This window comes from Terrapene carolina, unplaced genomic scaffold (genome assembly GCF_002925995.2).
Source record: "Terrapene carolina triunguis isolate 2854851 unplaced genomic scaffold, T_m_triunguis-2.0 Scaffold67, whole genome shotgun sequence".
Lineage (NCBI taxonomy): Eukaryota > Metazoa > Chordata > Testudines > Emydidae > Terrapene > Terrapene triunguis.
Genome location: NW_020664418.1, coordinates 16,072,900 through 16,087,605, shown reverse-complemented (window position 1 = coordinate 16,087,605; position 14,706 = coordinate 16,072,900). Strand labels below are relative to the sequence as shown.

At 43.5% G+C, this 14,706-nt stretch overlaps 1 protein-coding gene across 1 annotated transcript in view; it reads left to right on the top strand.

The window, feature by feature from the left end:
* Positions 1-12,443, top strand: part of PSTPIP1 (proline-serine-threonine phosphatase interacting protein 1) — a 94,113-nt gene extending 81,670 nt beyond the window's left edge. The window contains exons 12-15 of the mRNA XM_026648542.2: positions 2,427-2,511; positions 3,654-3,724; positions 7,902-8,002; positions 12,031-12,443. Coding sequence (XP_026504327.1) covers positions 2,427-2,511; positions 3,654-3,724; positions 7,902-8,002; positions 12,031-12,162 — 389 coding nt within the window. The 3' untranslated portion in view covers positions 12,163-12,443. The remainder of the gene's footprint in view (positions 1-2,426; positions 2,512-3,653; positions 3,725-7,901; positions 8,003-12,030) is intronic.
* The last annotated feature ends 2,263 nt before the right edge of the window (positions 12,444-14,706 follow it).

The following is a 14,706-nucleotide window of genomic DNA, read 5'->3' as shown; positions in this document are numbered from 1 at the left end:
AGCAGTTGTAAAATGGAACAATCCTACTAAAAATAAAATAAAATAAATAAAGGGGAAAGCAGCATTTTTCTTCTGCATAGTAAAGTTTCAAAACTGTATTAAGTCAATATTCAGTTATAAGCTTTTGAAAGAGCAACCATAACTTTTTGTTCAGAGTTACAAACAACCTCAATTCCCAAGGTGTTCGTAACTCTGCAGTTCTACTGTAGCTTATTCCTCTTCCCATATGGAAACAAGCTATAGTGGTATATTTACACTGCTATAACTGTGTCCACACTATTATTATCACTATCATAGCACCTAGACACTCTAGTTCTGCACCAGGATTCCATTGTGCTAGGCACTGTACAGACTCGGCACAAAGTGTTGTACCACTTTATCTACACTGGTATAGGTTAAACTGTTACAACTTTTGTGTTTAGACAAGCCCTGAGTAAAATTAAGCTTCCCCTCTCAGTTAGGTTTGACTGGTGTTAGTATCTCTGATGAATAAGCTTTCCAGTTCTCCAGCTGTCAGTAGTCTTCTATGAAAAACAGTGTAGATTGGGTGGGCAAACTTTTGGCCCGAGGGCCACATCTGGGTATGGAAATTGTATGGTGGGCCATGAATGATCACAAAATTGGGGTTGGGGTGCAGGAGCGGGTGAGGGGGAGGACTCTGACTGGAGGTGCGGGCTCTGGGGTGGGGCTGGGGCTGCGGATGAGAGATTTGGGTGTAGGAGGGTGCTCCAGGCTGGGACCTAGGGGTTTGGAGAGTGGGAGGGGGATCAGGGCTGGGACAGGGGGTTGGGGCACGGGAGGTAGGTCAGGGGTGCAGGCTCCAGGCGGTGCTTATCTGAAGCAGTGGCATGTCCCACCTCCGGCTCCTATGCGGAGGCGTGGCCAGGCTGTTCTGCACACTGCCCCGTCCGCAGGCCTCGGCCCTGCAGCTCCCATTAGCTGCAGTCAGGGCTGGCTCCAGACACCAGCTGGCCACGTCCAGCTATTCGGCGGCAATTCGGCAGACGGTCCCTCACTCCCGCTCGGAGCGAAGGACTTCTCGCTGAATTGCCGCCGCAGATCGCGGCTTTTTTTTTTTTGCGCCGCTTGGGGCGGCAAAAACCCTGGAGCCAGCCCTGGCTGCAGTTCCAAGCCAATGGGAGCTGTGGGGGTGGCGCTTGGGGCAGAGGCAGCCCACGCAGTCCCCTGGCTGCCCCTAAGCGTAGGAGCCAGAAGGGGGACATGCTGCTGCTTCTAGGAGCCTCGCCGCGTGCGCGCGCACGCAGAGCGGCCTCCGACCCCACTCCCCTGCTGGAGCGTGGGAGCAGAGCAAGCCCCAGACCCTGCTCCCCAGCAGGAGCTCGAGGGCTGGATTAAACTGGCTGGAGGGCTGGATGTGCCCCGCGGGCCATAGTTTGTCCACCCTTGGTATAGATGAAACCTATATTTCTAAAATAAACAGGAAAAAAAAGCATTCAGACCTCCTTTAAACATTATAGAGAAGAAAAGAGACAGAGAGAGGCACAGAGGCATGTTTCTTTACTTTTACACGTCAGCAGTTTCTCAGTATGAATGCTACTCTTCACCCTCAGTTGCGGCTCATTACTTCTCAGCATAGCTTGTGGCTAGTTTCTGGCCTGCAAGCTGTAGTATTTTAAAGTACAAGATACACAGGCGACCACATGCATTCTGTTATATAAGAGAACCACAGATGAGGACTTCGCTGTTAAAAAGAAACGTTCTCTCTTCAAAACTAACTCGGATGTGAGTTGTGGGTGTGAAGTCGACTAGCCCTGACTAGCCCCATGGTGGATAGCAAATTCTCTCTCTCTCTCTCTCTCTCTTTGGGGACGAGAGAGGTAGGCTGATATTTATCTACACATGGATACCAGGAAATACCTACTTTACAGCATCTGACAACAGGGCCAAAAAATTCCCCAGATGTGGCTGGAATTCCTGAATCTCTGTCTATACATTTAAAAAAATCCAGAAGAGCTGACAGTCATCATCCTCAGTTAGTAGCTGAGAGCTGCAGGGTGATTAGCTTTTGCTCCTAAACAAAAATGGGATGACAAAGATGGCAGAAGTCCTATTATTGAGGCAGCAGCCTTCCTGATTAGAATTTGACCATAGCTATTGAAATGGTGCTGCAGCTGTGCTATACTTGCAGCAGAACTGTATTAAGCATCAGCTCAGCAGTACCCATTACTGACATCTGTCATCAGTAGTTTTCCTAGCGTAGATGAGCTCAGAGGTCTGCGTGGGCTGCACTTATGTATTAAAGAGGAGCGTGGTTACACTGCAGAATTCCATTGGCCACTCCTGCTCTAGATTAGAAGACTAACCACCATGCTATGGAAACAAATCAATTGCATTGCTGGTAGAGGGGGGAAATGGATACCTTCTGCCTGTTTACACCCTTGTTTTTAACAATTATCCCATTGTAGTTCCAATAGGATATGAGAATTATTATGCCAGAGAATCTCCTAGATGTAGCAACAGCCCAGTCCAGTCTTGTGGGATGATGAAAAGGTGAGTATATTGGTTCCTTATGGAAATGCTTTTCTGTGTAGGAAGCAATATATGGTTACATACATGCAAGTGACAAATATAGATCTTGAAAGTCATTGCTTCCATAATCATGGTGAAAGGCAGATGTGATATGCATGCATATCATATACATACACCAATAATTAATTTAGCAGAATTTAAAGTAAAGCAAGATTAGCTATTCACATTGTTGCTGGCGGGAAGGGAGAACTTTAAAAGAAACTGACCAGCCAGCAAGTAATTGGGGCACACTTAATTCTGCTTTGTGATAGGACTGGGACATATAGTGACAAAAACGACTTAAGTGGTGAGAGGGGGACAGACAGTTGTCTTTTCCAGCCATACCTTCTGTGCTAAACCATAGTGCACTACCATGCCACAGATTAGCAAATAGCTTTAAGCCTGGCCTGCGTTTAAAAGTTTCAGTGGTATAGACTTGTTGGTTAGGGATCAGATTTATACAGGAATATTTATACCGATGAAAGCCCTAATGTGGACCCAATTATATTAGTAGAAGATTGTTTATACCAGTACAGTTTATGCTGGTTGGGGAAACATCCAGGGAGAAAAATATAAATAGTTTGCTATATTTTAAAACTGACAGTTTTTAGACAAGTGTATTATAGTCTACAACATTCCAAAAGCCAGCATTTTTTCTATGTTCAAGTGCATTATCATGAGGAGAAAAGGAAAGGGGGGGGGGAAAAAAGGATGTCACCCCTTGCAATTGACCAGTCAACAGATCCATCATGTTGTCACGATGGGATGGTTTAAGCTTTGCTTCATATGTCTTTAGATCTTGAATTGTCCATAAGATAAAACTATCACAAAAATATAAATGTATAATATAAAAATATACTTTATTTTGTGTACAGTTTAGTGATTGGCAAACTTCAAAAGATTTGCTAGTTTACTAGGCTTTGTTTAAAATGAAAATAAGTGTGTCTGTTGCTCTAGTGCAAAACAAAACAAAAGTTTCCAAAGAGGAAACATTTGGCCAAAAGTGTTGGTGACAAATGGGAGGAATGAGGAAGATTACATGGCAGTGGACTAGCGCTCTGGAAGTTTCAGGAATATACAACATATTCTGTACATTCTATCACCGGCTTCTTTTGGTTCCACAGATTCTCCGGATTGTTACATGGAAATAGCAGAAACTCCAGTGAAACCATCATTCCCACAGCCCCTCCTATAGGTATGTTTTACCAGATGTAAATCAAAAGATGTATCTGGTCCTATGAATCAAATCATTTACATGCTTGTTGCATGGAGAATAAACTATGTGATAAAACATTAACATGTTATCTATCCTATGAGCTAGCTTGAGACTATAATCTAGACATCAGTACAGCACAAACATGTAGCAAGCAGCTTCCCCCACCATGGAGACTAGTATGAGCTGTACTATTCCTCTGGATGTGTGAAGTTTAAATTCTGACTGAGACCTCAAGGTCTAGGAACACAGTTTTTTCCTCTACTTACGTAGAGCATGGGGAAACCTTCCCACGCCTTCCTGTGGCCCAGCCTGGTGTCCCTGTGAACATCCTTAGGATTTATGGGGCCCTATGCAGTATTATTAAACTGGTGCCCTTATGCCCAACAGCAGCCCGGGCTCGGATGTGTATTTTAGATAAAGGTAGTCATTTGAAGGATTTATTTAAAAAAAAAAAACTATATGTCTGAAGATCCAAGCATTTAAGGCTAAAAAGATGAATACTTAGATTGTGCATCTAAAAAAAAAAAAAAATCTAAGCAAGAATTTTTTTAAGAGATGTAATTTTATAATTTTTAGCAACACACTAATGAAATCTTTTTAAAGCAAATTTTAAACCAAGGTCCTGTAGACAAACACGTTCTGAGTAAACATTACAGTAATGCACAACTATTTTTGTCAGTAAATTCAGAAACTGACTGTATACCTGGGGGTTGGCAAATGCCTGTTAAATGACTTCATTACTACTTGAATGCCTCTTTAACAGTTTCAGTGTTGTGCTAATAGGTCTGGCAGGCATTTTCACTTTTAAGTACTAGATTCCCTCTAGAGGAATCAGAGTAGCAGCTGTGTTAGTCTGTATCCGCAAAAAGAACAGGAGTACTTGTGGCACCTTAGGATAGGTCTACACTACCCGCCGGATCGGCGGGTAGTGATCGATCTATCGGGGATTGATTTATTGCCTGTAGTGTAGACGCGATAAATCGATCCCTGATCGCTCTCCCGTCGACTGCTGAACTCCAGCTCGGCAAGAGGCGGAAGCAAAGTCAACGGGGGAGCGGTGGTCATCGATCCCACGCCGCGACGACGCGAAGTAAGTGATTCTAAGTCGATCGAAGATACGTCAACTTCAGCTACGCTAGTCTCGTAGCTGAAGTTGTGCATCTTAGATCGATCCCCCCGCCAGTGTAGACCAGGCCTTCGAGACTAACAAATTCCTCTGGAGGAAGACTCACCAGGCTGCCACAGATTGCTGTGGTGGGAGCCTGCAGGAAAGGTCAGAATAGGGATAGGAAGAGGTGGAAGGGTGGACACTAAGACCCAGGGTTGCCCCAAATTTTCAGGTGTCCTACGCAGCCGCGTATGCGGTATGCCTAAGGATGGCCCTGCACGTCACTTGTATCACTCATTAGAGGGCACCAAAGCATAATATTTTGACAGCACAGGAAATAATGGTTTGTGACATTTTTATTGGCTCGATTTAAAACCAGCTAAGGAGATTTAAACTGTGATTGTCCCCTAATGAAAAAAAAAAATGCTGTTGGAACCAGTTTCCTTCACTACATCTGCCTCTGCACGCAGCCACCCAGAAATGGAATACAGTCTCTCCTAAATCCCTTGTTTGACTCCCCCGAAGAGTGGGAATTTTCAGTGCCATTCATGCAGGCTAGATCTGCAAGGTCTGGGTTTTTAAAGGTACATAGATGTTGCTCTGCTCAGAGTTACAATGTCTAACTGATTTAGGAGCCTCAGTCTCATTTCTGAGAATGAAATAGGCATTTAGGAGTCTAAGTCCCACTGACTTGCAATGAGACTTAGGCTCCTTTAAAAGTCTGAGCCCAAGTGCCATCCATTTCTATAGAATTCAATGGTGTCCCTGTGAATACAACCTGAATGAGAGTTGAAGGCATTCAGTGCCTCCCAGGATTGGGTCCCACATGTCTATACAGTAACATATGAACAGCATCTGTCACATTTAATGCCTCCCCGATCTGCTCACAGCTGTTTGTGCGTCTACATTAGATTAGCAAAAAAACGGAGGAGTCCTTGTGGCACCTTAGAGATGCCACAAGGACTCCTCGTTTTTTTTGCTGATACAGACTAACACAGCTACCACTGAAACCGGTCTACATTATATTAACTTCTCCTTTCTGCCAGTTTAGATCATGCTATTTATAAAGGCCACTATCGGATAATAATTATCATAATTGCTTCCACGATAGTAAATTCTGATGTCACAAAGGGTGGATTGTGACTTTGTTGAAGGATCAGAGCAGGCTCGTTGTAAAATGAGATGCTACTCTTGGGACCAAATACTATGCACAGATGGGCTCACGCAGGGCGCCTGTGGGAACCCAGTACTCATATCCATTGACAGAATGGGTCTCATTTAGTGAGCTGAGGCCAGGTCCTGCATCCACTGCAATCAATGGGAGTTTTGGCATGGACTTCTATGGGAGCAGGAGCATGCCCCTAAATTTAGAGAGAATATGCATGGTAATCTAATGGGATTTTGGTACCTACATTCTTCTTGCAGTTTGCCCAGGTGTGCCTGAGACTCTGGGTGTGTCTTCACTAGGAAAAAACCATGAATTCTTAGCCCACATTAGTGAACATGTGGTAATTAACATGAGGTAAAATCCTACCAAGGACAAGGCAATTTGTAGTTTTCACATGAGTTAGCAGGCTGAGATAACAACTCTGCGGGAGCCTAGGGTTTACCTTGATTTACAACTCATGTGAAAATTACAGACTGCCTGCTCTTCACTAAGATTTTACTTCGTTAGTTAACTCAAGTTAAGAATACAACTTTGTTCCTAATGAAGACAAGGCCTTCAGAGGTTTGTGCATATCGTGGTTATCTACCTGCATTCAGCTTCTTCACTTCCTGCTACATTGTTCTTTCAGTCATCTGAAGAATCCAAGCCACTTCTTGGAATGGGATCAGGATTTACTGTGGGAAGGTTTACAAGGATCCTATCTTCTCAGCCCTCTGCAAGGGCTCTATTATCCCAGGGATGTACAGACAGTTTACATGGGAAATTCCCTTATGCCTCAGCAGGAGGACAGACCCGGCAGGTATAGCATTGTGGAGGAATGCTGTAATAAGTTCCTTTTAACCAGCCAGGACTTAATTACATTCCAAATTCTGGCTAAGTGCAAACACCTAAAGTCATAGTGTTGAGATAAAAATCTGACAGTACAAACAATAGTGTGACATTTGCCTGTTTAATACACTGCAGCTTTCTTTTGCCTTAATGGCCATTATTTATTATGAAGCAAGGGGATTGACTTCCATGAGAGCAGAATTAGGTCAGTGCTAAATGCTTTTGAAGAAGTGCCTTGGTAGGGGTTTTGGACTGATGGCAAAACTCTCATTGGCTACAGAGATGCAGGATCAAACTCTTTTTGAACAATCCTTAGGTCAGGTCTACACTTAAAAATTATACTGGTATAGCTACGGTATACTGGTATAGCTGTAGCAGATAAGGGTGTGATTTTTTTACCAACATAGTTATGCCAGTATAAGCACTAGTGTAGACACAGTTATAGCAACATAATTATCTCCACACTGGGAGGGCTTTCTAGATTAACTATACTACCAAAACACAGTGTGGACAAGGCCTAATTATCACTATTTCACCGAGGCATTTATATCTGTTCTTGCAATAACACTGAATGAATGTTTTCCTCTTCTCAGTTATGACAGGTTGGATTAAATAATCAACATGTTTCAGAAAGGTCAAACCAGTAACATATTCCATCATGGCACCATCTAAATTACTACTAAGGCTCACTGAACTTTTCTTGCACTGCATTATATTTTAGATAATTTTATTTTTCCCCTCAGAAAAATCACAGATCCCACCACAAACCAGTTTTATTATAATTATTTGTTAGACCATTTGGGACTATATTTTAAGCAGGAAAAACATTTACCCTGCAGTCTTACCATGTAATGGAGTGAAAGCTAGTTTCTGACTCCTCTAGACAGTGGCAGTTGTTGTGCATAGCTTTACCTGGAGTCCATAGCAGTTTCTGTAGGCACACACATCCCAGTGCACAGAGAGAAGAGTAGATACCCTTGTGTTTGTGAACTCTTGCAAATGATTCCTTGCATTTATAAGTGGCTGAACTCTTTGTTTCACTGTTTTTCTAGACGAGAAAGTGGATGGAGTCTACGCAGCTATTAATGTGGGTGAACAAGCAGCGACCACACCATCACAGGACTACAGAGTGCTCTACGACTACACAGCCCAGGTAGTCAAAGGATTAAAAAACGAATGTCGTAATGCACTAGGCTTAAAATAGTACCTTTGACTCAAAGAGCCCATTAATTCTCAACACCCCTAGGGGTTATGCATTATCCTCATTTTATAGATGCGGAAACAGATGGAACAGAGAGTTACTTAGCTAAGTTCACCTAGCAAGTCTGTGGCAGCCAGGAGTTGTGACTCCCAGGTCTCTGCTCTGGCCACTAGACCATACTGCCCCCAAGATAACAGTATATAAAAGTTTATTTCAATTTGCTGCACATTAATGTGTTTCATCAATAACGGTGCCAAACCATCCCAACCCTTGTCTCTTTAGGGATAGAAGAGACTCATTCAACACAGAAGCTTTGTACATTTTGGCTAATGGTAACTAAATCACCTGGCTTTACAGGAAGATGTATAAAAATAGTCCCAATAAAAATGTAAGAGAAGTTAGTTAAGGTCCTGATTCAGCATCAGGATTTGCTAGTTCAACCCCTACTCCCATGAATCAATGGGTCTCTACAGAGGTACACACTAGCGGATCTTGATGTAGGATTGGAATCCAGAACATTTGGATAGCAACTTAGGGCAGGAAATGATGACTACTGTATCCAGTTACAAATGCAGAGGGAGTTTAGGGTAGAAGAATGCATGTACTCCAACTGGAATCTTGGCAGCATAGCAAGACGAGTCCCCTCTTACTGTTTTTGCTGAAGAGGACAATAGGATCTTTACTGACAAAATGGTCAGGACCCTGTTTTACAGCTCATTGGAAAACAGTGCCCTCAGACACCATACTGAGACACTGAATCTAGAGCAGGTCAGCAGGGAATGGCACCTCCACTTTGTACAGCACCTGGGTTTTCCTTTGTGATCTCCCATCCAAGTAATGACTCATTCTGAATCTACTTCACTTGTGAAATTTTTGAGACTACAGCCCAAGGGAATACGGTTGCAGCTCATGTTATAAAATCCTCCCTGGCTTTTATTCAGCCTAGAAAAGAGGAGTGAGAGTCTGTCAAATATTATCTAAAAGCTGTTCTCCATTTGACCCCATCCTCATCTGGAGAATCCTACCCCAAGACCAGATTGATGTGTTGTCTGTATTCCATAGCAGGGGCAGACTTCCAACACAATCTCCACTGCACAAAAGGATTTTAGAACAAGTCATACTGATTTCCTGTTCATAACTATTGCCAGATACAGACTCCCAGCCTGTCTTCTGCCTTTGCCTCAGTTTAGTTATGGTTTTGTGGGGGATTTGCAATATAAATATTTGTATCCATTTTCTACTTAAATAACCCCTGAGGCACTTTTTAAATGGAGCTGAAACAACACCACAAGATCTGGCTTTGTCATGCTACTCCAGTTCTTGCATGGTGGAAATACTATGAGCTTGTATTATTCCAGCTCCATTAAACAGATGCAGGAGGAGGGACTATATTAATGAAAAAGCTACCGATACACCACACACACTGACATTCTGATGTTGGAGTCAGACGGCACAGCCCTCCCTCACATTTGTCCCCTGGAAATACACTGTGCCCTGTTGATTGCTCCTGCCAAGTGCCAGTCCCAGCACAGGCCCCTTGGGCAAATGGAAGGAGCTTGGCCTGACATGCTCACTAATCTGAAGACACTGCTGATGAGCAACCAGCGTCCTCAACTAGGGTACTGTAATGTTCCTGACTTCAGACCTAATTCCGTTAGACATCATGAGTAAAGTCACAACAGGGACAAGCTGACTTGCTAAAGCAAGAGTTTACTAACACCACGCACCTTTTCATCTGTAGATTTTAGACTGTTTTTCAAAGGAGGTAAAGTGAGGATGATGTTTATAAATTAGAATGCCAAAGCAGCCCAAGAGCCGTTAGCGTTATGATTGCCCTTAATGCTCCTACACAGGACACATAGAAGTATAGGAGTCATTCTACTGGCCAGGTCCATCTAGTCTACTATCCTGCCTCTGACAATGGCCTGATGTTCCAAAGTATGGTGCAAGAAGCCCCACAGTAAGCAGATGTGGGATAATCTGCCCCCATGATCTCATCCTAATCCCCAATAGCAAGAGATTGGTTTACACCCTGAAACATGGGGTTTTACCTCCCTTCCAATATTCTTTTCCTTAGCATGAACTATGGATACTTTTGCTATCCATACAAATGGCCAATCTCTCTTTGAATTGTGCTCATTCTTGGCTTCAACAACATCCTCTGGCAAAGAGTTCCACAGTCAAATGATGTGTTGTTTGGGAAAAGATTTCCTTTTATTAGTTTTGAATTGGCCCCCTTTCAGCTCCATAGAAAGTGCCCTTGTTCGTGTGTTATGAGACCCACATTGAAAACACATCACTTAGGAGACTCTTTGTAAGAGGTCAACATGAGTCAGATCCTAACTTGGGGTAGTCAATAGGCAGCCCGCAGGCCAAATCCAGACCACCAGATGCTTTTGAACAGACCCCAAAGTCTTTTTTTAAAAATTTATTTATCATCATCATTTTTATCTGGAGCCTGGACCTTGACTATTCCTTGACCAAGACATTTGGACCTTGACAAAAAATAATTGACTACCCCTCTTCTAACTGAAGCCAAACAAAAGTTGGATTATGTCAGTGCAGCTGAAGAGAATTTCCTATGTAGTTCAGGGTGTTCAAATGTTTTTTCTACTCTCATTCATTGGTTGGAGAGATATTTGCTTTAGGGCCTGTTCAGGGTCATTTTAATGTACCTCAGCATTCATGGCATTTTGCCTTAAGGGGAATTATTGAATTCCTTTCATGAAGATGGACTATTCCTAACCTGGGGGTAGACTTCCACACACTTGAGCATTATATTCCAATTAGATTGATCTGATCTGTTGAATGCAAAAATTTTAGAGCTTGTGCTATCACTGTTTTAATTTCATTGCTCTTTGGACAGTGAATTGATGCCCCATCCCACAGAAAACAGGACAGCATCACTTAATGGGCTGATAGAATCACTACAAGTCAGTCTGGCTATTTCCTGGGGGGGGGGAAAATAGCATGTTTCATGAATAATCATTATACCACTGTTGACCACTATTGCTCAGCAGCAGAGATCTATTCTACCATGCAGGTAACCAGAGATCAATTGTCCTGATGAGAAATCTCCCCCAGACTGAGATTATTGGAGGCATCATTTTTATCTCCTTTGAGCATGTAGCCTTGTATTGCTCTAACGAAGGAGCATGACTGGCTGGTTCAGGAGGGAGTTGCATTTAGGACAGGTCTTCACTTCAAAAGCTGCACCCATGCAGCTGTGACGCTGTAGTGCTTTACTGAAGATGCTGCTGTGCTGATGGGAGAGCTTCTCCCATCAGTAGTGCTTAATTTGTGCCAGGGCTGAGCCCAGCACCTCTAGGCTTGGCGGTTCAGAGCCCCGGCACCTCTAGGCTTGGCAGTTCAGAGCCCTGGCACCTCTAGCCTTTCCACGTCAGTTATGAATGTAAAAAATTGCTTAAACCCTGGTACCTCTTTCACTACAAATTAAGCACTGCTCATCAGCATAGTTAATCCACCTCCACGAGAGGCATTAGCTACGTCACTGGGAGACGCTCTCACGTCGACATAGCGCTGTCTACACCAAGGGTTATGTCGGTATAACTATATTGCTCAGGGGTGTGGATTTTTCACACCCCCCAAGTGGCATAATTATACCTGTGTAAGTTTATAGCATAGACCTGGCCTTAGTCTCTTCTGGCAGAGGATGTTCCTATGATACAAGATCTAATCTGCACAGGGAGTGAATGCAGGATGGGTACATTTCTGTTCCACTCCGGAGATCTTGAGGAGATGGGAAGAAAGTTGATAGCCCCAATATGACAAGCTCAGTAAAAATGGAGCCACACACTGAGTGTGAGTCTGATATTTCAGATTCATTATCACAGTGTGATGCGTAGGATATGCTTTAGGACCATGGGAGCTAGGAAAATCCCCCCCACAAAACATGCAGAAGAGTATGAGTACTGAGGCTAACCAGATTTCCACTCCCTCTGTTGGGTCTCTCCTTTCAGAGCACCGATGAACTGGACATCAGTGCAGGAGACATCATAGCAATCATCGCAGAAGGCGAGGATGGCTGGTGGACAGCAGAAAGGAATGGTCAACAAGGATTTGTACCAGGGTCTTATCTCGAAAAGCTTTGACGAAAAGATGCATCTACTTTAAGACCTTAAAAATACCTTATTCTCTAAAATGGTACACATGGTCAGCCAGGGCTCACCAAGAGGAGCCCATATCATTGTCTTCTAAGATTATCACTTGGGGCTAACAAATTGTCCATGCCTTTTTCCTTTAGGCCTCTCTCACCCCACACTGGAGTTTTCCCAGAGACACTGCAGGTGTTTCCCTCTTACAAGGGCTTTTATCCCTTTGACTGTTCCATCAACATTACATTGAACACATTCCATCAGCGCCTCAAAGTTATGACAAGTATGGGAAAAAAACAAAACAAATTTCTCTGCACCAAAAAAAAAAAAAAAATTTCTAAAAAAAAAAAAAAAAAAAAAAATTGCTTACAAAAATGGAAAATGAGAAATGTCCCTCAGTAAGTCTATCACCTCCTGCTAGATAGGCTTGGAGACACTTGTGCTAACAGTCATTCTCTACCAATTATCTCTTTCTTTATCTGCATAAGTAGCATAGGCATCTTTGACAGAGGTGTGGAATATGGGGATGGTGGTGTAGGTATGCTGTGCTCAGGATGAAGACATAGCAGGGTCTTGGCTATATGACACGAGACAGAAGTTCATGTAGTCCCCCTCCCCAACCCCAAATGCATGAATGGGAGAAACGGGTAAGGATTCTCCACCTATTTTATCATCAGAGCGACTAGGGCAAATCAAAGACGAAACACTGCTTTAAAGAACATTAAAAGGATTGTGACATGCATTGAGCTAAAGAAGAAAACGTAAGCCTTTCCACCCCACCACCAACTCCTCCTGCTATTAAACCCCAAGTCCTTTATTGCTCCAGCCTTGTGTGGAATCCAAAGGCAAAGAGATAAGGATAGACCCTGATCTTGATCTTTGCTGGACGTTGCCTTTTTTGATGGATTGTGTCATAACCTTAATATGATTTGTCATGTTTAAAAATAAGCTAAGTAAAGGCTTTCACTGGAGCTGTATTACACAGACTGGCCTGTTGTGAGCTCATCAGGGAGCTGACAATCTCTTGGTAGCCTTACACGTAATTGGCCTATATGTTATCTGATTTAATTTCCGCCCATCCCATCTCCCAACCTACATTATCTTCTCCTGACCCCTTTCAGAGGCCCCTCCCCTATGATTTCCTGATTATCCCGATAACCCTCCTGCAGCCTCTGCATCTCCAAGATCATTGGGTCTGTCCTTGTTCCTTTTCCCTTCCTCACATTCATAAAGTGTGAGTACAAAGTTCTCATAAGCAAAGTTGGCTATTTTGTACACTATAAATCAATTTCTCCACAGCATTCCTACTCTATCAGGTGACTAGTATTTAGAAATACTTCCAAAATCCACAGTATTTACCCAATAGAGACCATAAGATTCTCCTTCAGTATTTAGTGATGCAATACAAACCTTCAAGGATTTGCTTGGGGAAAAAACTGCTTCCTAGGGACAGAATGAACTAACTGCCAAATTTTCAGATTTTAAAATCGAATCAAAGTCAATTTAAAGCACAATAATCACCATTAACAGGTAAATCTTTTAAGTGAGGAGGCATTGTGGGTGTGGCGTGAGGATTTTAAAGCCAGAGAGAAATCTATAAGGACTGTTCCAGCATTTTAGTCAACAGGACTGTAGCATGTTAATGAACTAGAGTCAGTCCATAGAAACCCATAGCAGATTTTATTCAGTTTTGTGCTGAGAAACCAAGTAGTGCAGCCCTTTTGGGGATCCTCTCTTGCACACACGTTCCCCCTCACTTGTCACCCCTTGCACTTGCCCCTCCGAGGAAGGCTTCCCTACAATTCACCCCCTCCCCCCCGCTCCTAAACCTGGTACACACAGGGCCGGCTCCAGGGTTTTGGCCACCCCAAGCAGCCAAAAAAAAAAAAATCTGCGATCGCGATCTGCAGTGACAATTCGGCGGAAGGTCTTTCGTTCCGAGCGGGAGTGAGGGACCGTCCGCCGAATTGCTGCCAAGTAGCTGGACCTGCCGCCCCTCTCCGGAGTGGCTGCCCCAAGCACCTGCTTGCCAAGCTGGTGCCTGGAGCCGGCCCTGGGTACACAGTACGTCTAGAAGTGCCTTGAATGGGCGCTTACAGTTTTGTTTTAACATAGAAACCAAAGAGATGCAGTGATGGGCTGTTTCCCAGGGCTGGCTGTGGAAAGGCAGAGCATGAGTGACTGACAACTTCTCTGTGGGGCAGGGATTATCTTTGTTCTGCTTGTCCCTGATCAGGGCTTCTAAGCGCTACCACAGTATAAATAGTAACAATAAAGTGCTCCTTACAGGTTGCTGATGCCAGGGACAGCCTTGTGTGGCCAGATCTGAATTTTATAACCCAAGAATCATGGAGAGCAATAGGCCACAACTAGGGCCTGTACTGTATGCCAGTTGACACCTGCAATGTGGCTAGTCAAACAATTGTGTTGTAACCATCTTGAAATGAAACCTAAAGTATGAGTGATTTTAGATACTTGCCTCCTTTAATAGCAAGTCTTTCAGCCAGAATTGATGCAGGCAGACATTTTGTAGATTATTTC